The sequence below is a fragment of the Rhinolophus ferrumequinum genome, chromosome 6 (genome assembly GCF_004115265.2).
Source record: "Rhinolophus ferrumequinum isolate MPI-CBG mRhiFer1 chromosome 6, mRhiFer1_v1.p, whole genome shotgun sequence".
Taxonomy (NCBI): domain Eukaryota; kingdom Metazoa; phylum Chordata; class Mammalia; order Chiroptera; family Rhinolophidae; genus Rhinolophus; species Rhinolophus ferrumequinum.
In genome coordinates, this window is record NC_046289.1 from 64,511,433 (window position 1) to 64,538,469 (window position 27,037).

Genomic DNA, 27,037 nt, shown 5'->3' on the forward strand with positions numbered 1-27,037 from the left:
CCAGAGAACTGCTGAGGAGGTGAACTCGCTCAGGGAACCAAGAAAAGTCAAAGGCCTTGAAAACAGGGCTTCCCATCTGAGGAGGGAATGGTGGGTGCTGTCCACGCGTTGGAACACACAGACACAAGTGGAACCAACCTGGCTCCAGCGACAAGTAGGGGCTCAGGAGACGTGACTCCATCGTTTCCCGGCAACAACAGGCCCGCCCACCGCTTCCTTGCGCTCAGTTCCTCACTTCCTCACCCAGCTGAGCTCCAGTCGACCTATCCACGCACAGAACATCTCCAAGTCGAGCGGTGGTTGGAGGACTTCCAGGATCGGTCACTCGGAGACTCCGCCCCCTATTTCTTCCGGGCTGCTAGAGACACAGCTGAGCGGTGCGTTTGCGGGCTGCTGGGCAAGGCTGTTGCGGTAGGTGAGCGGGGGCCGGCGGACCCAGAGTTTTGTATCCCCGGCTCCGACCCCATCCTGGAATACCACAAGCGGCCTTGGAGCCTGACTCATCCCGCCCAGCCAATTCTTGAGACCAGAGTGACTGAGGCCCGGGATCTGGACACCAGGGTTCCCTGCAGGATTCTGGACTTCTTAGGGGGGAAGGGGACCGGGGCTCCGGTGTGAACAAAATTTTGGTTTGGGTGCGTTTAAACGATTTCGGGCTGGCGGCAGGGGGAGGTGTTCATTGTGGCCCCTGACATCAGACAGGGCTCCCGTGACATATCTGTTCCTTTTACTTCCGGGCCCCTTCGCTGGCTGGGCTGTCCTGGAAGTATTCAGACCTTTCCGCAGGCAGCCTTCCTAATCTCAAAGGTCCCTCCTAACAGAATGTGTCAACCCACGCTATAAGACTAGGTAGTTATGAAAGCCCCCAGGCTCTGCGTAGCCCTTACCACGAAACTCTGCTTGGGCTACTTTCAGTATATTCCCAAACTGGCGGAGTGCTATTGGGTACATAAAAACATGAATTTTGGAGCGTCACAGATCTGGTTTCCAATCAAGGATTCACCGTATATCAGTAATGTGCCATTGACAAATTACCCTTCTGATCTTCAGATTCTTCATCTGTGAAACGATGAAAATATCTATCTTTCAGTGTTTGACTATTAAAATAAGAACATGAGGCATATAGCCCAGCTTCTACATGTAATGAGCACATGGGCCTTTGCATAGGACAGTACTCTCTGAGAGACCATTTTCACCATGCAGCACTTTTATTATCCTTGTGTATATGGAACTGTGCAAGACCTTTAGTCGGTGCCTTGTTGAAAACAGTTTAATTGGGTGAGGACACAGTGGTTGAATTCAGGAGACTTTTGGAGAAAAGTGCAGGTTGATTGTCATCACTGGGAATGTGGTTAAAATTCGTGTGTGTGTTTTAAAACATACATAACGTAAAATGTACCATTTTAACCATTTTTAGATATATACTTCAGTGACATTCACATTGTTGTACAACCATCACTACCCTCCATCTCTAGAATTTCCCAAACTGAAACTCTGTACCTGTTAAACAATAACTCCCGTTCTCCTCTCCCCAAAATCCCTGTCAACCACCATCCTATTTTCTGTCTCTATGAATTTGACTGTACTAGGTATCTCATATAAGTGGAATCATTCAATATTTGTCCTGTGTCTGGCTTGTAGAAATTCCATTTTTAAAGACAAACTTCATTATGAAAACTTGAGTGCAGAGCCAAAAGAGGAACCCAATTACTTTTTTGTCATCTTTTTATCTGTAACACAGAAACCTAAGAAAAGACATTTTCAGTTTTGTTAAGAGAAACTTCTGAAAAGAACTATTATCTTCCTTCAATGTGTAAACAAATATCTGAGTACTACATACTTATACTATATCCTTAAAGCCAGTGCTTTCTTACTTGAGCTTCTGTTTTTCAGCTCAGATTCCAAATGAAAATGTTTGAGAGCATTGACTCTACAGCCACAAAATCTGGCCCGGATCTTTGGGCTGAAATCTGTTCCTGTCTGCCAAATCCCGACCAAGAGGATGGTGCCAGCAATGCCTTCTCAGACTCCTTTCTAGATTCTTACCCTGCAGGCACAGACCAGAAGGAGGCCCCAGACTTTGCTGCTCAGCCAGATACAAAGCCTTGGGCTCCCTTGCAGGACTCCGAAGTGTATTTAGCATCTCTAGGTAAGTTAGATGACTTTTCTTTTTTTTCTTTTTTCTTTTAATCAGAAGCTGGTGGTTTTAAGGAAGCTTGTTGAAGTTCTTTTACATCAAACCTGGTTTTCTAGTCTTAATTTTTTTCTTTTGTCCTCACTACATGTTATCTGTTAGGTATAACTTAGGGAGTGGTTCATGTTGGTTGTTGGGAAGGATCCCCTTTTTCCTTGTACATCCCTTAAAACACTTTGTCACCTCCTGCCTCTGTTTCATCTAAATTTTGCTTTATTTCTTGCCATTCTGTAGACCCTCTTACCTACTATCGGTGGCTCATATATTCAAATAACTCAAAAGTGTCAAACCTTGTGCCCTCCTGAAAGAAAGGTCATGGCCCCATGGCTTCATGTGGATTTCTGATGCTACAGTTGAAAAGCTATTATATTAGAGTGTTGGAATGGGAGCATGTTGACATAAAATTCATTCTGTCTCTTGTTAGCCATTTTATTTTTTTAAATATCTCCTGAACACATCTTCCCTGTCCTGTCCTGTGGTCTTAAGTATAAATACTTAGAGAGACTCCAAACACAGTAAAGAGAATCAGATTGTCCTATGCTAGAGAAAGAGAATTATCAGTATAGGGCAGTGATTGCCAGTCTTTAAAATTGTGGTATCTTTTTATTATTAAACATCTATAAGACCCATTTGTGTGTCACAAAACCAAACCTGGGAATAATTATTTGAGGGAGGAAAGGCAATTCAGGAAAAAGCAGCTTTTGAGGAAGGACAGAAAAAAGAGTCAGAATAGAGTTTATATGACTGCTAAGAAATATCTTGGAAAAACAAAAGGAATTTTATTAATGATGTACTGGAGGAAAAAGACAAGAGAAAAACACAGGTGGAACGATGGAAAATGAGAAAGATAAGGGTATAATGTGAGATTTGTTGGGAAGCCACAAAAGATAGGATAGTAATATTTACAGCCATGGCTGAGGAGGTTGACAATTCTGTTTTGTGGTAGTCAGAACATCTGTTTAATGATCACAAGGAGAAGAAGCAACGCTCGGAGAAAGCTGAAGAATCAGATCCTTTGGCTTGTTGTTGCTCAGCACCAGGGGTTATAAGAAACTTTCATGGATTTGGTGATTTTGATTGGTTCAGAAAGTTAAAACTCCCCTGATCTTTTCTAAAATCAGTTAAAAAGACGATTAAAGTTTTCTTCTCTGAGGAAAATGAGAGACATTTCTGGTGCCTATGGCAGAGTCTGGGAGACAATGGCAGGCAGGTTTGGAGTATGCAATGACACCTGTTTCTGCCTGCCCAACTCAGATCACACCTGATCCGGGACTCAGCACACTCAGAGAGAAGAAGACCTTTTCCAGCCCCAAAGAGTACCTTCCACCTTGACAACCAAGGCCAGACAATGTAAAGATTGTTTTTATTGCCAAATAAACATATATCAGAGAATTCACTAAGGTCAACAATTAAAAACAGCCAGTTCAACATATCCGAAAAGATATACATATCCTTTTCATATCCTCAAGGAGAGAAAAGTTCCTCAAATATTTAATGTTTATCAACTGCAGGTGTTTTTCATGAGTGAGCTCTTTGTGGTAACTTGAAGCAACAAGAGTTATTTATTGTTTTGATCAGTGGGTGCTAGCTGAAGTGGCTTGTTTAGAAATGAAAACAGAATGGCAAATCATAAAGTTTCTATTGTTTTGGGGCTTGATGCTCATCCCTCCCCTCCAAAAAAAACTGTCATTTACCCATGTATTATAGTTGAAGGCAAGACTAAATTAAGGCAGAAGGCAAATGGTGATACCCTTTCTTGTATTCTTCAAAAGAGGATATCTGTTCAACAGTTATACTTAAAATGCAAATAAGAATAATTAAACATCTATCATCAGGAAACCATATGGACCACTCCCACAGGGATTACAAGATGTTTGTTTTGATTAGGTTCCAACATCCAGGCCACGAGTTGAGCGACTTTAAAAAATGTTGGGAGATTCCTTCTCTTTAATCAAGAATTTAATTATACATAGAGATCTTAAAGGTCTCTTATTATTGAGTTCTCATCAAGTCAATTTTAGGTCTAATGAACCATTGGATCTCTGATCATTTTATCTAATTCTTTCTCATGAGGTTTGAAAACTGCTTTATGTCACTGTGACAAAAAGAAAAACCATTGACTCTTCAGAGAGACTATTTTGAAGGAGTTGAAAAAAGACAATAGTACACATGTCAAGCCAGGGAAAGCAAGCATTCCTTAGAGAGATACCTGCTGGGCCTCTGTGATTTCAAAGAAAACCTGCTATTGATTTATTTATGAGAAGTATGGCTTTTCCCTTGCTGGGGTTAAACATTTATTTGATATAATGTAGAGTGAAGACACTGTGAAGGAAAAAGAAAAATGTACGTTTCCCTTTACCTGTCCCCCTTAAAAAATGAGCTCTTTTGTAGGGGGTGTGGATGTATTCATCGGTGAGAGAATGTTTAAATTGGCATTTTGCATTTTAGATTTAGTTTCATTTCATACTCATTTTCCTTGTTAAACTCTTTAGAGAAGAAACTGAGAAGAATCAAAGGTTTAAATCAGGAAGTGACCTCTAAGGACATGCTTCGAACCCTGGCCCAAGCCAAGAAGGAATGCTGGGATCGATTCCTCCAGGAAAAGTTAGCATCAGAGTTCTTTGTGGATGGACTTGATTCTGATGAGAGGTAATTGACTCCCCGTCCAGTTCCAGGTGACAGTGTGTTTTGCTGAGGGCATTTCTGTTTTTCTAAAGAATTCAGGGAGAGTGACATCTGAGTTGAGATATTAGTTGATAGCAATATCAGCTTTTCCGAGCTAAGATCATCCTTTGTAAATTTGCTCTATTTGTTCTGAGACCAGCAGCAGATTTTTGAAAATGGCTATTTTTGTCAAAAGGCAAATACTCCAGCTGTATCCTGATCACAGATTGGATATAGTCGAGGATAAACCATTGTCTTCATTTTTAAGTACATAATGCACTTGAGAAAGTAGTAATCAGTCAACAACTGGAACTATGTTTTCTTACCTCTGAATCTCCATTGCCTTACAGAGTTTCTGTCATATTGTAGCCATTCACATTTGTGTAGACTAAATAAATGAATTTCTTAAGCATCTGCTGCGTGAAGGCACTGTGCTTGGTCGGTCATGGGGCTGGAGATGTGGGGTGGAGGGGAGATATACGGAAGATTTAGACCCTTTTCTTGGTCCTCAAAACTACTTAGAGAGAGATGACAAATACATGTATATATAAAGACGTACCTAACTAACGAGGCGGCATAAGAGAAGAGCCAGATGAGTGGAAGTGACAGAACAGGCTTTGGGAGTTGGGAGACCACTGAGCTCTCTATGGGCTCTGGTGTTTGTGCCAGGGAAGGAGGCAGGACTGGAACAGTACCTGCAGGTGGGCCAGATGCAGAAAGGAGAGAGGCCACAAAGAACAGGGTGATAGGTGACACTAGGAACGTGACTCTGCCACTTACTTACTGGTTGTTATGTCCTTGGGTAAGTAACCTGTGTGTGCCTCAGTTTCTTCTTCTATCAAGTGGGAGTAGTAGCTCTTAACGCATAAGGTTGTAATGAGGATAGTGAGTTACTAGGTGTAAAGTGCTTAGAATAGTGTCTGGTACATGGTAAGTACTATTTAAGTGTTAACTATTATTAATATTCTTCCTAACAGAATTTTAAAGTTCAGTAAGAAATTATTCAAAACAAAGATCAGTGAGGGGAGTAAAACCGTGAATTTTAACAAGAAGTCTTAGGGGAGTATGACTTAACCTAACTAAGTTCGCAACCTATCATTAACATTGATTTTGAGAGTCCCATGTTGTCAGATGAAGATACTGCTGCTGAAATCGTGGGCCATATGTAAATAAAAGTTTATAGTTACATTTTTACTTTTTAACTTGCATTTTTACTTTTTCACTTACAGTATCTTGAATACTGAATCAGCATTCCCCAAGATCCTTTAGAAATCAGTGTGGCATCTAAGGTCAGGCCAGTTACCCTCTCAGGGTTCAGAAAAGAATATAAATTTTGCTTTTCTGTATCTAAAGGCTCAACCCATTGAGCCTTAAGCTGCTCCAAACACAGATAGACTGGAAGTTGCAGATTCTTGACCCACTAATAATTTGGTATTCTCTCCCCTTGAATAGTTCTCTCCTTTCCATTTCTGAGAAGAAAGGACATTTTTTCCTGCCTAATTCTCAAGTGGAATTCTTTTTCTCTGAAATCAGATCAGCACCAAGACTCAAGTTAATGTTTCTGTGTATTTATCAATACCTAAAATAATGTGATTTTCCCTTCTCTATAGAAATAATTGAAACAATTCTATGAAAAGTGTGGTAGGTGACAATTAAATGCCCCTGCAGCACCTGAGTCCCCTGAGCTGTGGGTAGGTGTTCCTCTGAGTCTACATCAGTGGGAACGCTTCTTTCTATCATTGTCCAAAACAAGCACCAGGAAACAGTAGATATGCATCTGTTCTCAAACTTCAAAGTTTATGTTTTAACAGAGGCCATTCTGTAGTGAAATTGTGTGGTTCCTCACACATGGGAAGGGCAGGTAGGTGACCCACCTCATGGTCTGCTTTTGGCAAAGGCATAATGGGCTGAGAAACCAGCTGTGCACAACAGGATTCCCCCATACACTGACAGGTGTCTAAAATCTGCTGGGTGTGGCTTTATTCCTTGGCTTAAGAGCACAGAATGAAGTTTATCTTATGTCTAGTCTTTTATATTCTACCATGAATGTCTAATAGCTTTAGAGTGAGGATCCTGTGTACGTGAGGAAGGTAGGAGGGGGACACCTCCTCCTCCCCTCAGATCCAGACAGAAAAGGGGCCCTCTGGCAGACTGGCCATTCCTTTGTGGGGACACTGCTGCTCAGATGTTTACATCCTGGGGACTTGCTATGGGATGAACTAAACATAAAGCTCACAAACAAACAAACAAAAATCATGCTCAGTGCAGCTAAGCATAATTGAGTTTCAGACTGCCTCAGGTATAAGAGATTTCAAGATGCTCAGGTTTCTGCCTCGCTAATAATTTGGTATTTATTTGAATGTTTCCTCCCCTTGACAATTTCTCTCCTCTTCAATTTTGAGGAAAAAAAGACAGGACAGAGCTATTCTCATCAAGCCTTCAGAGGTTCTGCATTTGAAGGGGGCCTGGTGCTTGTAGCCAGAGTGCCGCCCAGGGGGTAAATTATGCCTGGGAGTTGCCAGGATGTACAGCTGTCAGAGGAGTATCATCCTTCTCCCCGTGTTAGTGGAAAAGCAATTGTAGGAAGAAGTTGGTCGTGGGTGGGAGGGCAGTTTTTGAGTAACTGAGATAATCATTAAGTAATTAATCATCGAGGTCTGATGCAGCCACCCTTTTCTCTTGCTCTTTCCTAGCACCTTGGAACATTTCAAGAGGTGGCTCCAGCCAGATAAAGTAGCCATCAGTACAGAGGAGGTCCAGTATCTGATTCCTCCAGAGTCACAAGTTGAGAAGCCAGTGGCTGGGGATGAGCCAGCGGCAGCGGAACAATAAATTACATACACACACACACACACACAGACACACACACACAAACACACACGCTGAGCAGCTGTCTCCGGTCCACAGGGAGCAGTGGAGAGCTCAGCGACAGCCGCAGCAGCAAGGAGAAATCTAAGGAGGGAAAAGCCCAACCTTCTGCTCCCCAAAGTAAACAGCTGCGGGGCCCCTGAGGACTTGCTTGGGGCTGGCATGTGTGACTGTCTTGGATGAAGTGACTTTGACACAGAATGCACTGGATCAAAATCCTGCTTTCCTGTATGTCCCACAGCTTGTCTGAGTTCCGGTGCTGCAGATGAGAAGTCTGCTAAGAATCTAGTGAAGGACCCAAATGTATTTGGAGACTGATGCCCTTGTGTATAATGTACGTGTATAAGTTAAGTGAGCCATATTTTTCCTTGCCTCTTCTGGGTCTTCCTGCCTGTGTCCCAAGCATTCCCTTGGTAAAATTGTCAGGGGTGAGTGTGGCCAAGGAGAGTGAAGTCTGCCTTGAATCCAAGCCCCATTCCGGGCTTCTCTAACAAGTCCATAATAAATATAGGGACTTTAAGAAAAGAGCCTGGGCTTTTCCTTCACCTGATTTGTTCCTTGTGGGGGAAATGGATGAAAGAAGTGTGAAACGGTGGGTGTTTGTGTGTGTATGTTTGTGTGTATATGTTTTTTATTTCATGCATAGTTTCTCCCCTAACTTCTTCCTGCACTTATTAAAATGGGCTAAATTTCAAATGAGACCTGCAAATATGGTGCTAGAATTTGACAGGACTGCTAAAGAGTTCCTTGCTTGCTCCTTGTAGCAGCTTTCCTGGCTGAGTCTGTGCTTCCCTCCTTGTGTATGGTGTTCTTGTTAGTTTGTGTTGTCCATATAAAACTTTTCTCATCACAACAGCTGTGTGTGGTGCAATGGACCTGATTCCTCCCAGAGAGATGCTCCCAGACAGTGGGGAGGTAAAAACAAATGCATGCCAACGCTGGGGAGCTGGTAACTTTTGCCAGCCTCCTGTTTCTAACACCTGCCCTTTGACAAGCCAAACCTCGGTCTTCTGAGGGTACAATTCTGAGGCCATGGCTCCATGGAATTTCTTCCTGAGTAATAGGTTCCAAGTCCCTAATGATGTGCAGGGTGGCCGTAAAACTTTTCAGACATTTGCTCATTTCGAAATCAAGTGTTTTCTTTGTCCAAAAAGATGGGAACCAACCAGGTGATTCCGTATCCTTGCTTAATTACATGAATATTTTGGTTGTAATTTCCAGATATATGAGTATTTTCCCTTTGTTTGCATTGACTAATGGTGTTAGCTTTATTCCTACTGCTTTTTATTAGTAGGATACCTTTCACACAAAGAGTGGGCCTGTGTGTTCCCCAGACACTCTGAGGAAGCCAGACATGGACCATCATCTGGCTCTGGACCAAACTTGCAAGCTGCCATCTCTGCCTGGGGTTCAGGTGTCAGAACTCACTCTTACAGGGGGCCTCATCACATAGGGCCGTGTGATGGCTTTCAGCTGGTTGGATACGTTTAAAAATTTAAAAAAAGACATATTTTTTTGTTCCCAGCATTGTAAACAAAAATTATTCTTCCTCCATAACAACAATTAAAGAAAAAGAGCAGTAAGATCCCAAAACACTCTCCCAAAGAGCAGCTGATCATAAGATAGTTAGGGAATGTTTCTATATCAGAAAATAGTGTTTCTGTAATTCAGGTAAGATTCTAGCTTTGCCTTTTTTCTACCTCCAATTTTCAACCTAAGAAACAGAAATTTTAGTATGAAAGGATGGAGAATTGATTTAAAGGAACCAAAAAGGAACTGCAGACCTGAAAGGCTTTTAGCCCCATGTCTGAACCTGGATGAGGAGAGGTGCGAAGGGGAAGGCCCCAGATCTCTGGCTACCTTCTTGCTTAACTCTTTAGTAGAGACAGGTTTCCACAGAAGGGAGTCTAATAGTTGTAACTGGTTTTTTAATTGGTTTAGAGGTGACATCTTAAGTGATGCCTCTAAAAAAAGGTAAAACTCTATTTACCAAAAACAAATTTGATTTTCATTCCCGAAGCTAACTTATTAATATAGATTTATCTTAGGCTATTTAAGTGGCACTAAACTTGAAACCAAGAGTCTTGGGTGCTATCTTTGTCCTGCGGCTTACTGTGTGATCATAAATAAGTCAAATGACCTCTTTGTGTTCCAGTTCCCTTTCAGAAACTGGACCAACCATAGGAAAAATAGTATTGGCCAAAAATACTGATCTGTTTCCTTTGACCCTGGAAAGTCCCAAGGAACTCTAGTTAGGACTTCCTCAAATCAGTAAAATTTATGAGTTTCTTATCACCCCTAACTTCCTTCCTCATGTCCTTAGTGAAACAGACAGAAAGTTAGAGAAAACGGAGCAATATTTAGGGCTAAACTTTAGGGCTACAGAAGGGCAATTCCCAACAGGGGCAAAGCAGTAGTGAGTTCGTATACCCAGGGAAGGCTGGGTTGGAGCCAAGGAGATCAGCCAAGTGGCTGCCACTGTTCTCTTACGGCACATGTGCTCATCACCCAGGGCTTGGCAAGATCAGTGCTGGAATGGCACAGGCTTGTTTCCAGAACCTGCTCCAGAAATAGGCTCTGGATATAGGCACAGCAAGTAAACAAACTCCCCACCAACTGTTGCTGAGGTGTGTCCTTCGCACGCACGCAGGCCTGCCCATAGGACTTACTACAAGAGGGGAGCCGCCCAGGAGCCACTCCCTGGCCCTGCCTTGGAGTGAGTCCCCAAGGCTGAAAACAGCTCTAGTCACATGAAACAGTATTTTCCTGAAAATTCCAAACTATTCCAACTAGCTTTTGCCCTACTTTAGTTATAAGAGTCAAGACAGGACACTGCCATAGCAATCTTAGGTTTGTGGGAGGGCTGTTTACTTGAACCCAGAAGTGGTTATTTAAGGCAAGGCTTCATTCATCTAACCAATATTTGTTGAGCCCTTGCCACGCTTCAGGTGCTGTGCATGGTGGTGAATAAAACAAAACCACATTTCCCACATGGAATGATGGAGGGGGAAATACGGCCTAGCTAATTAGTGCTATGGTGCCTAGGTGTAAGCACAGGGTGTTTTGAGAGCATATGGGAAGGAGCTATGAGAGTGCTAGGCCAGTTGGAGAGGGAGCTAGGAGAGGGGCCATGTTAGGGAAGCTGAGTCCAGAAAAATAAATAGCAGTTAGAATAGAGGGATAGAGCATGGAAGCAGAGAAAAGTTCCAGAAGAGGAAAACAGCCATGTACAAAGGTCTAAAGCAGAGGTGTCCAAACTGCGGCCCGCGGGCCACCTGCGGCCCGCAATCCATTGTTAATTGGCCCACAGCAAATTCCAAAAATATATTTAGTTTACTTAAATAAACCAGGTGAGGCAATACGTACTTCACCTCGAGTGAGTGGCCCGGCTGTTTATGTATTTTACCGCATATGGCCCTTGGTGAAAAACGTTGAAAAAGTTTGGAAACCCCTGGTCTAAAGGCAAAAGAAAGTTTGGAGACTGGAAAGTGGTTCAGTGTAGCTGGAGCATAAAGGACAAAGGAGGAAGCATCAAAAGGTGAGGTTGAAAATTAATTAACAAGGCTGGGTGTGAAGGGCTATATAAGTCATGTTAAGGAGTTTGGAATTCATTGTTGGGACAGTAGAAAGCTAATGGGTCATTTTAAGAAGAGCAATGATGGTCAGATTTGCATCTGGAAAGATGGTTATGGCTGCCATGGGCTTGACATAAACTGATTAGAGGTGCACAGATTCACACTTGGCAATGATACGTGGACATGAAATAATTCAATTAGAGGGCTCATGGTTATCCTTTTATTTTATAGCTTGATTTCTTTGAAGTTAATTTTTTTTCGCTATTGCAGAACAAATAGAATCATGTATGGTAAATTGTATTTCCCTAAGATGGCCATATCAGTACATCACATTTCACACTTTCATTTTACAGTATGATATGTTCATTCCATTGAGATGTTGGGTCAATATTCCTTCCCCTTGAACCTGGGTTGACCTATGTAACTGCCTTGCTAATAGAGTGCAACACAAATAATGTGACTTTTGAGGCTAGGTCATAAAAACATTCCATCTAGGTGTGCGCTCTTTCTCTCAACATGCTCCTTTGTAGTTCTCAACCAACAGGTAAGAAGTCTGGCTACCTTGAAGCCACCATACTAGAGAGACCACACAGAGACAAAGGTGTTCCCAGCAGTTTAGTCCCCAGCTGTTTGAGTCTTCCCTCCCAGGCATCAGATATACGAGCTCAGACAAGTTCGCGAACTCATCCTAGAAAAAGTGCTACATACCTCATTGCTGAATATCACTATGGTCACCTTTGAAGTACTCCCCTTGGGAAGCTGTGCACTGATGCCAGCACCTAGTCCACCCTTTAAAGCAATTTTGGAACTCTTTTCATGAAATGGCCATCAGAGCTGTCATTGTATTACCCTTGATGTCCTGAATGTCATCAAAATGTCTTCCTTTCAATATTTCCTTTATCTTTGGGTGAAGAAAGAAGTCATTGGGGGCCAGATCAGGTGAGTAGGGAGGGTGTTCCAATACAGTTATTTGTTTACTGGCTAAAAACTCCCTCACAGACAGTGCCATGTGCGCTGGTGCACTGTGAAAGAAGAGCCAGGAATTGTTGGCGAAAAAAGTTCAGGTGGTCTAACTTTTTCAGGCACGCTTTTCAGCACGTCCAAATAGTAAACTTGGTTAACTGTTTGTCCAATTGGTACAAATTTATAATGAATAATCCCTTTGATATCAAAAAAAGGTTAGCAACTTCGTTGCAAAAAGTTCGCGAAATTTTTTTCGGGGGTGGAGGGGGTCATAGAATAAGCGTTTATTATCAGAGCACCAGTGGTCTGAGAAGGCAGTGGGTTAACACCTCCAAAAACTGCCTTCAGAAGCTTGCGAATTTAATTGTCAGACCTCGTGTAAGTGATTCAAACGATTTCAGGCCCTTGTCTTAAAGCTGCCCCAGCTGTCCCTGCAAAGCCCTGTAGATTCATGAATGAAATAAATGTCATGGTTTAAGCCACTACGTCTTGGGTTCGTTTGATAGTCAGCAATAGACAACTAATACACCATGATCTAGGTTTCAGATTTTATGTAGCTAATTTCAAGTATTTTCGTTCCTTCTAGTTCCTGATGGTAAGAGAATTTACTGGATGCAGTATGGAGAGCAGCAAAATTGGATGCAGGGGACCAGCTTTGAGGTGGCTGCAGTCGTCTGAGAAAGAGATGATAGTGACTTGAGGACTTCTCTTTCTACTTAGGATGTGAAATGCCGCAAGATAATGTCACTCCCATCCTACTAATGAGAAATAGCCAGATACTGTACAAAATCATAGCCTTTCCTGAGCCCTAAGAAAGCTGAGGTCACAAGGCAACCAAGTAAAACCTGTTCAAGGAGAGGGAGGGACACACGAACTGCTTCAACGTTAGCAGAGCATGCAGGAAAGAGGTGGCTGTCATACAAGGGGGTAAGGAGAAACTAACAAGAATTTTAACAAAATTTGAAAGGCTACACGTGGGCTAGCGTGCCCAGGGGCGTTTGTACTCACAGGCAAGCTTTTTTCCACAGGCCTCCCCTGAGGTTCATGAGAAAAAGTGGGAGCAGGACAGGAACTAGCACAGAGGTTTCCTCCTCGGTTTTGCAAGCATGCAGGAGTTGATTAAGGCAACTGTTGGGAGAATGAAAAAAGCCTCAGCTGCTTCTGTAAGCAAAAGCCTTAAACAACTGGGGGAGGAGCTAACTCTTGCTTCAGAAGAATAACAGCAAAACTCCTCTGCTTCTGGGTAAGGGGTAAAAAGTGTCTTGGCCTTGAACACAGGCAAAGATCCATTGCTTCTGGGGGAAGAGTAGAAGCAAATACCCTCTACCCTACGGGGAGAAGCAGGAAACTGTCTCGGGCTGAAGATTCAAGCAAAGGTTTACTCTATTGGAGAAGACGACAAGAAACTCTGGCCACCCAAAACCAACCACAGAGATAAGGCAGAGTTTGGCTGTCATAGGGAGTAGGTGCAGACATACTGAGAAAACCTCTCTCCTGAAGCTCAGGAGCATAGGACCAGCCTAAGACCGAAGCTGAACCAGGATAACAGAGATACCCCCTACCTCCCACACCCATGTCCTGCCCCTCCATGAGCCCAGTACCAAATAGCGAGCAGTAGCAGCCTACTGCTGACAGAGGGGCAGGCGTGGGGATGGCTGAAAAGCTGAGGGTGGAGCAGGAACACAGAAAAAATGCTCTGCCCCCCTAGTCCCCACTCTAAGCAGCCCAGCACTAGAGGAACTTGAAGCCTGTGACACACTAAGGTAATGACAGCAACACCAAACCCAAACCCTGCCTGTGTCCCAGTTAGGTTGACTCAACCCCCCAGACCAAGAGGCTGACAGAAGAGGCATGCCCACTTACAGGCATAAATCCTATTTACCTCAGTCTCTGCTGTTCCACACATGACAGGCATTCAATAAAAATCTACAAAACATACAACAAGGCAAGAAAGAAAAAACCCCAATCCATTGTCAAAAGATAAATCCACAGAACCAGACACACAGATAACACAGACATTGGAACTACCCAACAGGGACTTTAAAATAATAATGACGTGTCTTAAAGGGTTTAGTGGGAAAAGGTGGGTAACTTGCATGAACAGATGGAGATTTTCAGCAGAGATATGGAAACTATAAGAAAATCAAATGGAAATCTAGAATTAAAAAAGAAACAAAACAAAACATGATATCAGAGATGAATTCCTTCAAAAGGCTTTTCAATAGCTAGAACCGCTAAGGGAAGAACCAACGAATTTGTCAAAGGGCAATAGAAATCACCCAAACGGAAACAGAAAGAGAAAAAGGAGTGGTGGGGTGGAGAAAATAAAGCCAAGGCTTCCAAAAGCTGTGGGATAATATCAAACAATCTAATAAATGTGTAATTTGAGTCCCATAAGTTAAAGAGAGAGGGAGGGAATGGGGCAGAAGAAATATTTGAAGAGATGGTGGTCACATGAATGTGGCAATGAGGTTAGAGAGAAGTGGATATGAGAAGCATTTAGGGGGAAGAACCACTGGAACCTGGTAAGTGAGTAGAATGAAGTACGAAAGAGTGGGAAGAGTGAAGCATGGCACAAGGTAGGAGTGGGTGGTTAGCAAGTGACAGAGCCAGGATTGAAAGCCAGGCCTCGCCCTCCTCCAGAGCCTGTGCTCTTTGTTGCTGCACAATACTGCCGCCTACAGGCCAGACTGGAATGACACTGGGTCTCTGTGGCTTGTGTCCCCACCCTCCAGCACCAGGCTTTACTAAGCCATCACTGTGCTGCCCCACGAATCAATGTGTGGCTAAAAGACACTCACCTTCCATTCTCCCCATCTCCCGTTCCCAAGTGCTACACGTTACAGATTATTCTGAAGTAAAGGTTTTCTCTTCCCAAAAAGACTGACTCTTTTCTCCCTTCCTGCTGACCTAATGCACTTTTTAAAAACTGGTTTTTTTGCAGATGAGGTAAGAAGGGAGGAAGGAGGTAGAGGCGGAGATGGGTGAGGGATCGTGTCTATGTGTGCATAGGAAACGAGATGGGTTACTGAAAGTTTATGAGCATTTTAAAGAATAGGACCAGTTTTGGTTTTTCAATCTCATGTGCTTTTTCAATGACTTTATCAATTGGTAGCTGAGCAGAATGCCAAGATGTAGCATGGTCTTCGGCAGGGAGCCTAATCAAGTTATGAGATCTAGGAGACAGGCTGGAGGGGGTAAGCTGGGCAAAAGTATGGTTGAGTAGATTCACAGTTGTCTGAACAACCGTCTCAAAAGTATACATATTGATTGATTAACTAACATGATGCTGAGTTTTTCTTTTTTATTTTTTTACTCTGTCCAGCTCAACATTTTTATTAATGATTTGGATAAGTACATAGAAGGCATCCATATCAAAAGGGAGAGGATAGTTAATTGATTGAACAAAAGAATCACAATTCTAAATTTTCTATAGACTGGAAGGATGGGACAAAGTATGAAACCTAATAGGGATAAATGTGAAGCCCTTCATTTAGGATCAAAAAATTAATTACACAATTAGAGGACAAAGAACTGTGTATTAATTAGCTTGTTCTAGTGACAGAAGCCAGACTCAATCTAGATTAAACCATAAAGGGACATAGATTGGGAAGGACAGAAGTGGAGCTGGCCTCAAAGTCAGTTGGATCCAAGGATTCAAACAATATTTTTATTCTCCTCTTTCTTTCACTCTTAACATTTCCTGTGTGTTGATATAGCATAGAGAGGCCTAGGAGTTCTGCACATTATCCCAGTTTAGCAAATCCAGAGGTAGAGCTCTCTCTTCCAACTCCATATAATAAATCCCAGGGAAGGACTCTGATTGGCCTAGCCAGGATCACATGCTCATCACTGAACCAATTACTGTGGCCAGGGAAAGGAAACTTTTTATTGGCTGGGCCTAAGTCATGGGCCCAAACCTATGGCTAAGGGTACAGGATACTGTGATTGGCAATCGTACCAGAACCATTCAAGACTAGGAAGTGGAGGAGAGTTGCTGTTATGTGAAGAAAAGCAAAAAGTATGCTGAGAAGCCAAAACAAATGTTCAGTGTCCTCACAGTTTAATTGAGTCAGCAGTGTTGTGTACTTGCCAAAAGAGTTAAAATTCTAGGAATCAATAATGGGATGTAGGTAGGGCTATAGCAGTGTAAAAATACATTCTGTACTAGTCATACTATTCTGAAGCATCAGCTGGTCACCACATTGAAATAGCGACATTGAGAAACTCACAGTGCTCCCTGGAGGAGGTCTCCAGAGTGAGGAGTCTCAGAAAATCGAGTCATTTGAAGAAAGGTCAAGGCAATAAGATGTTTTGGCCTGCAAAATAGAAGATGTAATAGATATGCTTTGCCTTAAAATACTTGGAGTATTCTTGAGAAGAAAAATGAGACATTGAAGTGCAAAGGACAAACCAGGACACATTTGGGGAAGTTTCAGAGAGATCAGTTACCATTCAATATAAGGAGAACTTTCTAATAGCTGTCCAAGAATAGACAGTAAAAGGTAGTGAGCTTCCTGGCACTGGAGGTATTTAAACAGGTGTCAGAGAGGCTGTAACAGGGATTCTTGCATCACATAGAAAGTTGGATCAGGTGACCCCCTCAGGTCCTTTCCAGTTACGAAAGTCTATGGTTGTCCACGGGAGACCTACAGGGGCTTGCTGCTAACAAGCCAGCCTTGGCCTCGCCAACAGCTGGGAGGGAGAGCTGCTAAGCTCTTTTTCCTCTCTAGATGATACGATCTCTTCCAACAAATGCGTACCTATAAGCAGCTAGAGGCAGAGCCCTCCAACACTTCCTATCTTAGTCCAGACTTGTGGGGCAAACTCTGGCTGGGAGGAACACAGAAGGAGACCCCTTGTGCGATTTTATAGCCTCTGGACATATGCCATGAGATGAGGAGTTGGATGTCGGCAGTTTATTTTAGGGGGGATCAGGAGTGAGGGAGCAAGGAGAATGAGACAGGGAAGGGTGCATTGAGTAGGGCTCAGTCCTCCTGGAATCACTCTGAGGAACCATAGAGATCACAACTCAGAATTTCCTGATTGAGTGATGGGGAAATCGGGGCAATAATAGCACCAGGGCCCATGCCTCAATAGTTGAAGTTTGCCCTTTGGGAGTATTAAGCTCCTGCTACTTCCAGGCTGCCCTGCAGGGGCTGAGAAAAGCCTCTGGCAGAGAAGGAGAAAGCTGGGAAGCTGTGAGCATACACCAGAACTGTCCACTATAGCTGCAGTTGGCCACAGAAATGGGCTGAAGGGATGTGGGGCATGAACATCTGACATGCTCCCTTTACTGCCCAGTCCAGGACCCATCTTCCAGGGCTGTGGGACCTTTGATTTTCCCATTCCAGCCTCTGTGGCCCAGTGTGTTCACCAGTTTGCCTAGTTTAGCATAGTCTGAATATTCACCCATAGCTCTCTTGGGCTCAAGTCTCCTTTCTGGGCCTAGCTCCCTCACTGGGCTCTCTAGGTGGAGGGCAGCAGGGTAGCACGCTCTCCAGGCTGCCACCTGTTCTATTCTATGCCCACAAGTAAGCTTGGAAGATGGTGACATTAGGGATACTGGATTCATTATGGTCAAAGTCAGGACCTCCACACTGTGGTCAAAGTCAGAACCAGCTGAAGGCTAGATGAGCTCCAGAGTTTCCTCTACTGATGGCCTCATTATTTCTTAGGAAGAAAAGGCTAAGAATGACCAAGAACTCAAAGACCCTGAGAAACCTCACTCAAAGCCTCAGAGACACTTCAAAGATGGGAAATCATTGCCCTAATGTTGAAGGCAGGGTTCCCGGGCAGACCCACAGGACCAATCCACGCTGGCCCACCACTCCTCTTCCTTCTCCTCTGGACTACCTTGGTGAGAGCTCGGAACCCGGCTCTCTTCCTCCCTCTGCTCTTCTCACCCTCTCACCCCTACACTCATGTCTGGTACTCACTGTTTTTCCAGCCTGTCTCTTCTGTCGTCTTTCATGTTAATTACTTCCGGGGGCTTCATCATCTCTGATATTCACATTCATTACTCCATAATTTTGCCTCATTTCTTACTATCCCTGCTTAGTGTTCTGACGCTCATTTCACCTCCCGAGAGAGGTGAGGCTGAGAATAGATATTTATGACGAGTTTGGGTTGAAATGGAACCAACTGCCTCCGTAGGGCAAGCAGGTGTGTGTGCTCATGGTGGGGTGGGGTTCAATTTTACCTTTGTTAGCTTAAGACAAGGTCCCTGCTAAGGTGGCAAATGTTATCCAGCCAGAGGAAGAACCTGGATGAGGCCTCAGAAAGGATGAGCTATTGGATCCAAGCCCTGCTCAGAACAAGGTAATTTCCCGGGATGAGAGGGAGGACAGTGCAAACACTGACATCTCTCAGCCCTCTCCTCTCTTCCTCTTCTCTTCCTCCCTTGGGGCCTTCTCCATTCTTCTTTTAGTCTGGGGTTCTCTCCCTCTGTGTTCTCATGGGTCCCCTGTGCCTATCTTTGTCTCTTATTCTTATTTCCATCTCCGACTCTGTTTTGCTTTTTCATCCCTCTGTCCTGCATCACTGAGGCTCTGTTACCATCTCACTTTCTTGCATCTTCCTATTCTCTGTGTCCCTCCATGTGCTTGTTTCTCTCTGTCTCAGTCAGTGTGCGTGCCTCTGGCTTGATCTGTGTTTCTGTGTATCTGTCTGTCTGTCCATAGTCCCAGAAGCGCTATAACTCCAGAATGCCTGTCAGGAGTGGCTTTTCTGAGACTGGAGTCCGGGTCAGCCACCCAACGTGCTGAGTAGAGATGGCTAAGGACATTTCCAGCCCAGCAGTTGTCATGGTAACAGCCAGGGCGGGCCAGGCAGGGGACGTGCAGAACCACGTGGGCTTGACCTTTCTGTGGGTGTCAGGTTTGAGCGGGAGCTGGGGAAAAACAGCAACAACTGCTTCCCTCTGGCCCAGCCCTCAGGCTTCCGGGCTGGACTGAAAGGAGAGAGGGAGAGATTTAGAACTGGGACAGCTGGCAACAGAGTGAGAGGAGGGATAGAGCGTTAGCCAGCTAGAGAAACCACGGGAGAGAGGCACAGGAGCACAGGCTCACACACATGCGCGGGCACACATCCTCCCAGGGTTGTCACCAAGACTCCCATCGTGAACTGACCTGTGGAGGGCACCAGACGTCCTTCCTGGAGGCTCAGTTTGTACTTCACCAGCCGGCAGCTCTGGGTGGGTGGTTACTAAAGGTCAGTTCCCCACACTCAGCGCTTCCCTCCCCTCCAGACTCCTTTAGATCAAATGTCACTTTTTCCATATTGCAAAAGCTTGATTGCTCTAAGGAAAATATGCTAAAAGAAAAAGAGCCAAATGATTCTTTCAAAAATAGAAATATTATAAATGCAAAAGTCCAAAGAAAAACACTGAAATTAAGACGTTCTAATCCTCGCTCTGCTTCCCCAGCTCTGAAGTTCCCTCCACAGTTTCTTCCTCTGCCTGCCAAGTCAGGGGACAGAGATGAGGCTGGACCCCAGTCCACTTCTCTGACAAGGGCACAAGAAGGGAAGCCAAATCAGTGGTTGCTTGTGTGTGAAGGAGGCTTGGATTCACAGCAACCCCTCCCAGCTCATACACACTCACTCCACTCCTTCTGTTTCTCCTATTGGATTAGACATATAGAAACCAGGAAAAGGTTTCCACAGGTGCCCTGTTAGCCCCAACCCCTTGAGGGAGAGGCGAGAGGTCCAGGGCATCCTCCGGTCAGCTCCACAGAGAACACCTCTCACCTGTGGATTTCATTTCCAGACTTTCTAGTCATGGCCACCCAAGAGATCTCAAGCCTTCTGGGACATAGTGCTATGGAAAACAAGACCACAAACTCAGAATGAAAAATAAGGTCTTGCCATGTACTGAAAACCCACATTCAGGAAAGACATGAAGGGGGCACTCACCAGCCAAGAGGTGGGTGCCGTAACACACGGGCTTTCCAGGCTTTCTTTTATATAGCGATACAACCCAAAATCCCCTTGGAGAACTGAAGGGGAGGTCTTGTGATTCTCAGCAGGAGAGGGGATGGCAGACCCCGTGGTCATTAAGTTAGCGCACTTCCAAAAGGCTATTTGTGTGCTCGCTTCGGCAGTACATATACTAAAATTGGAACGATAGAGGGAAGATTAGCATGGCCCCTGTGCAAGGATGACACGCAAATTTGCAAAGCGTTCCATATTGTTTTTACATTGTTTTGTACACCTGAAACTAATTTTTTTAAAAAAAGACTGTTTGAAATGAGTTCTGATTACATATATTTGAAAGTGGTCACAGTGGTACTGAAGATGTAGTCTTTTTGAGACTCACCTTTCTTTCTCTGACTCACAGGTTTGTATTGTGTCCTCTGTTTGGGTGTTGGTTCACATGACCTCCTAGTTCTGCCCCTATAGAATCACCAATGAACCCTCCTGCCCTCCCCGGGGACAGGGTAGGTTCTGGAAAACTTCAGGTACCTGTGCCTCCAGAGCAGTGGGCAGAGGACAGAGCAGTGACGCCCCACACACGAGGCCCAGGCTCCACTTTAGGACACACACCCTGCACCATTCCTTTCCCCTAGTTGTGGTGGTTTTCTCTGCATGAAACTCAGCTCAACGCTATGTCTCTCCTTTTTTGTTCTGTCTGAGCCCTTTCCCTCCAGTTCCACCTTTTCTCTGCCCCTCAACTCATTGCTGATCCCCCCCATCTCCAGCTCAACACCTGGGGTTGGGACAGCTCCCTAGGGATGCCCGTCAAGTTTCGGAGCATCTGCCCAGCACCTGAAGTGGTGTAAGCTGGGGACCGTGGGTCAACTTGGCAATTGCTCCTGCCAGGCCTGTGACCCCTGATGGCTTCCCTAGGATCCAGCCCTTGTCTCTCCATTTATGCTCTGGGCCAAACCTACCCCAGCTTCTGGAGGCTCATTGGGACAGGTCACCTGCTATTTCATGCCCCATGGCTTTGCTCACTCTATTCCTTTTGCCAAAAACAAATTTTCTGATGAATCCATGTTCTGCTTTAAGGCTCAACTCAAATGCCACCGTACAAGTAAATCTCTCCTCGATTTACCCCTAGGCTACTCTGTGGCCCACGGAACTTTTTATCACTATCACAGGAGTCATGTCTCTGTTTTCACACCTGCTCTCCGCCACTAGAGGGCGTGCTCTCTGGAATGGTCTGGGTAGAATTGATCTGTGGATCTCCAGAGTGTCACTCACTGAGTATTTGTAATTGCTGTTGGCCCTCACCCAGAATGGATTCTCAGTCTGGGGTGTGAGCCTGCGGAGAAGGTCCCAGACGCCCCAGAGACAATGGCATACCTGCATGCCAATGAGTAGGGGGTGGTGGTACTGTCTTGCCTCCCCTCCTTTGTCAGAGCACAGCCCCATCCTGCTGCAGGTCCTGTAGTGACATGCTGGCTGCAAGACAGGGGACCCCTCACCTCTGAGAAAACAACAGCTTAGCCCATTGGCACCCATTGGCTGGAGCAGTAACCCCTGGCTGGCATCTGATTGCTTTCTCTCCAGCCCTGGGCAGCTGTCTCCTATCGTTGTCCAAGCCTCCTATGGCTTTATAGACTCCTCTTGCTGCACTAAAGAGAGCCCTAGAGAGCAGGCTTAGAGTGGGAAGCGAGGGCTGGGGCATCCTTCCTGTCTTCCTCTCTCTCCCTCCTCCTGGCTGGTTGCAGCTGTGCTGCGTGATGTGGAACTGAGCACAGTCTTAATTACCGCTCAGCCCTGCTCATTAATGTCTCTGGAAGCCAGAGAAGCCCTGAGTTAGAAGTCTCCATCGCAGTGGGGGCCAGGGCCCCAGATTTCCTGGGTGATTGCTAGTCCCACTTCTTGTGGATTGGGTCTGTGTGACTTGGGATCCTTTTGGACCTCCAAAGGGGATGCCCCTCCCTGGGATGGGTTAAGGGCTGGTGCTGGAGGGAAGAGAGGGAAGGCTAGGCCTCTTCGTGGGCTTTCACTTGTGTGCACAAAGCATCGCGGGAACAGCACTGCAAGCAGAGAGATGAACAAATGATTAAATAAACCAAATGTGCTCAAATCCAGCACACTGATGACTTATCTATCTTCGAAGCGACTTAAGCAAGGAGCCTGGTGCATTCATTGTTCAGCCAATCTTTCTTTCTTTTTTTTTTTTGTAATAGAAATGGAATAAATAACTGTGAAGTGCCTGAATACTGGACAAAAGGAAGCTGAGTGAAGGAGAGGAGGGGCGGACCCATAGGCCTGGCTTTAATATTTGGGAAAACTCCTTCACAAATATCAACTTGTAAACACCCTAGAAGATCAAATGAAATAATACACGTGAAAGCACTTTCTGAACTGTAAAGGGCTATAGAAATATAAGGTGTTACGTTATTATGTAATATTTTTGCTCAGTGCAAACTATAAAACAGATGCTACAGAGAGGCTGGAGATTTATGATAATGGCTCATCACCCGCAAGGCACTCACACAATTTGGGCTGTTTCATTTAATTAGTCATTGCCTCTCGTATAGGCTACTGCAGAAGCCTTCTAAGGGGCTTCCCCACATCCACCTTCTTGATCATTTCATTCATCTTATATGCCACTGCTGGGTTAATTTTCCGATGCGCTCTGATCAAATATTTGCAATGTTCCTCTTGCCGACTGCATAGATCCTGGAAACCCTGGCTTAGCAGTCAAGATCCTCCATAATCGGGTCCCACATGACTGTCCCAACCTGATTTCCCTCCTTCCATCCTGGCAGACGTAGGCTCAGGAAGATCAAGTCACTTTTCCAAGACCACAGAGATACCAAGTGACAGATACTGAAATCAAGCCCTCAAACCTTGGACACCTGACTTCAAAACTAATGCTCTTTCTAGCCCATCACTTTTTCGTTTTGATGGATACAGCTGCAATGAGGATCTTCCCACATACAGCTTTTTTTCTTCTTTGAAAAAATTTCCTCAGGACAAATTCCCAGGAGTGGGGTTACCAGGTCAACAGACATTAATATTTTTATGACTGCATGAATTAACATTACCCTTTGCAAAAGGGCTGAGCTGATTTATATTTTAGCCAGTGATATAAATATATACAAGTTTCACCAGACCCTCCTCTCTACTGGGGATAACGTTTGAATAAATTACTAATTGAATAAGTTATTTCTTTGTTTTAATTTGAATTTCTTTTGAATATTAAGATAGAATATTTTCCATGCACCAGTTCACAATTTCTATTTTGTCTTGTGTGAATTATGTGTTCATATCTATGGCTCACATAATTATTCAAGTCTTCATGTTTCAGAAGCTGCAATGTAAAAAAAAAATAAAAGAAAAGCCAATCTTGAAGGGCAGATAGGGTAGACCCGGTGAAATCAGAGCAGAGGTCTCTATCTGATAAAGGCATGCAAATAAGCTGTATCTTGAGTAAATCTTTAAAACAAAATTGAGGTCAACTAACTTAAAATACTAGTCTACATTTAAAGGGAGAACTTAGGAGACAGCAAATCCTGGACTCAGACTATACTTGTCCTGACCGTGTCAATGTGTTATAACACAAACATTTATTATTTAATTTCTGAATCATTTTGGTAACTATATAATTGTCCTAAAACAGCAACGCTTTCTTTTTTTATGTTATATTATGTTAAACATTAATTTTTGTGTATGCCTCACATGTGCATGCCTCACATATGAGCATACACATGGAATAAAGGTCAAAAGATATAAAAAGGGTGTACAGGGGAAACATCTCCCACTTTCCCATCTTCTAATCCCAGTTTCCCTCCTGGGAGACAGACAGTATTATCAATTCCTTGTGTATCTTCTCAGGAATATTTCAGGCATATGTGAGTCTACATGTACATTTTCAATAGAAATGATAGCATACAATACATGCTGATCTGTACTTTGCTGATTTGGAGAACATTCCATATCCGCTTAAGTATATTTTTAGAAAGCTTAAATACACTTTTTAAATGATAGTGTCCAATGAGTGTGCTCTATTCCATGAAAACCAAATAAACAAAAATCTACATATATAAAGCAAGTGTTTGTGAGGTATTTACTTCACAAACCAAGCCTTTATGTGATCGAAATCTTCTATTAAGCCAACTTCACACATTTCAGTTTTGATTCATTTAATTCAATTTATGTTTATATATTTATGACAGAAACATTCTGTGAGAAGCAAAGGCCATTTAAGTTAGAAATTATTTTTTAAGCAAATCTATTGTTAAAGAGTATATTTTGGTCAAAATGATATATCCTGACCTTGTCAGAAAGCACAGTCGTGTGTTTGAAAAAGTTGATCTTATGTATTTCCTGTATCTTTTTAAAAACCACAAATGTAATAATTCTGCCTTCTAATTTGTTTAACAAATATCAATGGCATGAAGCGTAAAGGAAAAGACTTTCAATATCAGTTGACAGGAGATACACTGTCCAGAGTCCTCTGGACTATGTGGTAGGGCTCAGCCTCCCAAGCTCTTTTGTCCTAATCCAGCGTGAGACTAGAATTTTACCCTGGATCACATTCAAGAATTGGGACCTACCCTACAAATATCTCCAACTTTTTTCCAATACTGACCCCAGGGCCTGTGTTTATGGGGTTATTGAAAACTGCCCTGTCCTTCAGCCTATGGCATCTTTAGAGGTGTAAAGATGCCACTCGTGTTTACTCGTGTTTACTACCTGTTGTGTAAAAGCAGCTTTCTTTCTTTGCTCCAAAATGGTTTTGGGGCAGCAAATTGGCATCATCTGCGGGATGAGTCATTGTTCACCCTGTCTGTGTATGGTATAATCTTTTAAACTATGGTCTTACGTCTCTTTGGAATTTATCTTTCCAAACTTAGGGACTCAGCCCTTCTAAATACCTGCTTTCTAATTGTATAGTTAGAAAGTATCATACAAGTAACTTTATTTATTCATTTGTTCATGTAGTAGTCACATCTTCTCCCAATCTTTGTTCAAATGTTACCTCCTCCATGTGGCCTACCTTGATTACTCTATTTAAAATTGAAACATTTCCTCCTCCTGTATCCCCTTATGCTCCTTATCCTGCTCCATTTTTCTATATTAGTTGGCACCTTCTAAAATAATATGTTCTTTTCTTATTTATTACGCATATTCTTTATTGTACATCTCCTTCCTCCAGGATGTAAGCTCCATTTTGTCTATTGAATTGCTGATGTGTCCCAAGAATCTAGAACAGTGCCTGGGACATAGTAGTTCCTCCATAAATATAGTATTTGTTGAAAGAAAATGATGTTAGCTCCTGCTATGTATAAGACACTGGGCAAAGCATGTTGAGGCCTCCAAAGATGAATCTCCTGTGAATCCTAACCTCAAAGAGCCCAGAGTCTAGCATTGGAGGTGAGACATGGCACTAATAACTACAGTCCAAGACAGAAACTATAGTACAGAAAAAGCGCTGTATGTTTAGAGCAGGAGAAAGAGAAAGCTTTCAGGCATGAAAAAGCTGAGAGGAGGGGATGGCCCGTTAGCTCAGCTGGTTAGAGCGTAGTCTGATAACACCAAGGTTGCTGATTCGATCCCCGCATGGACCACTGTGAGCTGCGCCCTCCCTAAAAAAAAAAAAATGCTGAGGGGAGGCATGAGCAGAGACACGGCATGGGCTGAGGAGTCAAAGAGAGCAACTGAATCCTGAGTCTGCCCTAATTGAATGAGGTTGGCTTGTTATAAGCTCCTCATCTGCAAATCGAGGGTGAAAATATTTATCTTAGAAGACTCATAAGGGCCAAAGGAGATAATGCTTATGCATAGCCAATGGTGGATAGCACCTGGTATGAAGTTCATGATGAACTAATAGTGTCCATCAACAGGGAAGCATAAATTATGACATATAATAAATATTATAAATCATTAAAATGATAATTACAAGGGATGTGTAGTAGCATGAAAAACAGCCTATGACTGCCATTAAGTGAAAAACAGGCAGACCATAAAATTGTCCCTGATTACAACTGGGTAAAAATAATTCAAAATCGGCACAAAATTAAATCAATTCTAGGGTTAGTCTGGTAGGAATGAGAATCAATTTACCTAAATATTCTCCTTTGATTTTTGTAATTCTGATTTGTTTGTCAACATTTAATTTTGATACATGTCAAACTTACAGAAAAGTTGCACAATATATACGGGGAATTTCCAAATGCTTTTTACCCCTTCATCAATTATTTGCATGTTTGCATCCCCTCCTCTCTCTCTCTCTCTTTCTCTCCCTCTCTCCCTCCCTCCCTCTCCCCTCCTTCTCTCTCCATATATGCACGCATTTCCTAAGAATAAGGACATTCCCTTACATAACCACAGGACAGATTTCCTACTATTTTTACAGATAAAAGGCCTAGAGAGTATATCTTTTTGTCCTGAGATCCTGGGCTACAGTCTCACTAGGTTCAGGATGCAAAGCTCTTCTCTGCAGTCTTTGGGCCTCTCACATCTGGAATTACAAGTAAACCACCAGGTCAGTCATGCTGCAGGTAGGGAGGGCCCCCTTAAAGTGCCTGGGAAGTAGAGAGGTATATTGTGCCTTGCTAGGTTGCATGGGGGAGGGTCTGAGATGGAGCCACCCCGGGGAGGCTCCTGTTTCAGGACCGGAATCCTGCAGGTGTAGGGCCACAGAGATTTCTGTGGCTCAGGAAACTTGTCCACTTGAACTAAGCTTCCCTGGGGAGTGGAATCTCAAGATAAACTCACTTAGCTGCCTACAGGCTCCCCACCCAGAGTCTGCTGAAAATGTTTATTCAAATCACTGAGCTCAGAGGACCAATCTACAAGTGCTGAAGCCAGA

The 27,037-nt window shown here is 43.7% G+C and overlaps 1 protein-coding gene and 1 non-coding gene across 5 annotated transcripts; both read left to right on the forward strand.

Moving 5' to 3' along the window:
- Nucleotides 1-308: 308 nt before the first annotated feature.
- CCDC32 (coiled-coil domain containing 32) lies at nt 309-8,541 on the forward strand. Of its 4 annotated transcripts, none has more exons than XM_033109564.1 (4): nt 309-411; nt 1,894-2,149; nt 4,687-4,843; nt 7,552-8,537. In XM_033109564.1, the coding sequence occupies exons 2-4, from the start codon at nt 1,906-1,908 to the stop codon at nt 7,688-7,690; spliced, it is 540 nt and encodes a 179-aa protein (XP_032965455.1). In that variant the 5' UTR covers nt 309-411; nt 1,894-1,905; the 3' UTR covers nt 7,691-8,537. The 4 variants fall into 4 exon arrangements, with proteins under 4 accessions (XP_032965455.1, XP_032965456.1, XP_032965453.1 ...); XM_033109565.1 differs by having other exon boundaries at nt 322-411; nt 1,899-2,149; nt 7,552-8,540; XM_033109562.1 differs by having other exon boundaries at nt 342-415; nt 7,552-8,541.
- Nucleotides 8,542-20,350: 11,809 nt separating this feature from the next.
- LOC117024364 (U6 spliceosomal RNA) lies at nt 20,351-20,457 on the forward strand. Its single transcript, XR_004423433.1, has one exon. It is a non-coding gene; the product is annotated as a U6 spliceosomal RNA (small nuclear RNA).
- Nucleotides 20,458-27,037: the final 6,580 nt, after the last annotated feature.

Coding starts and splice junctions, on each gene's coding strand:
- CCDC32 (XM_033109564.1), top strand. CDS start 1,906: ATGAAAATGTTTGAGAGCATTGACTCTACAGCCACAAAATCTGGCCCG. Junction 2,150..4,686: donor AGTGTATTTAGCATCTCTAG/GTAAGTTAGATG, acceptor TAAACTCTTTAG/AGAAGAAACTGAGAAGAATC. Junction 4,844..7,551: donor GGACTTGATTCTGATGAGAG/GTAATTGACTCC, acceptor GCTCTTTCCTAG/CACCTTGGAACATTTCAAGA.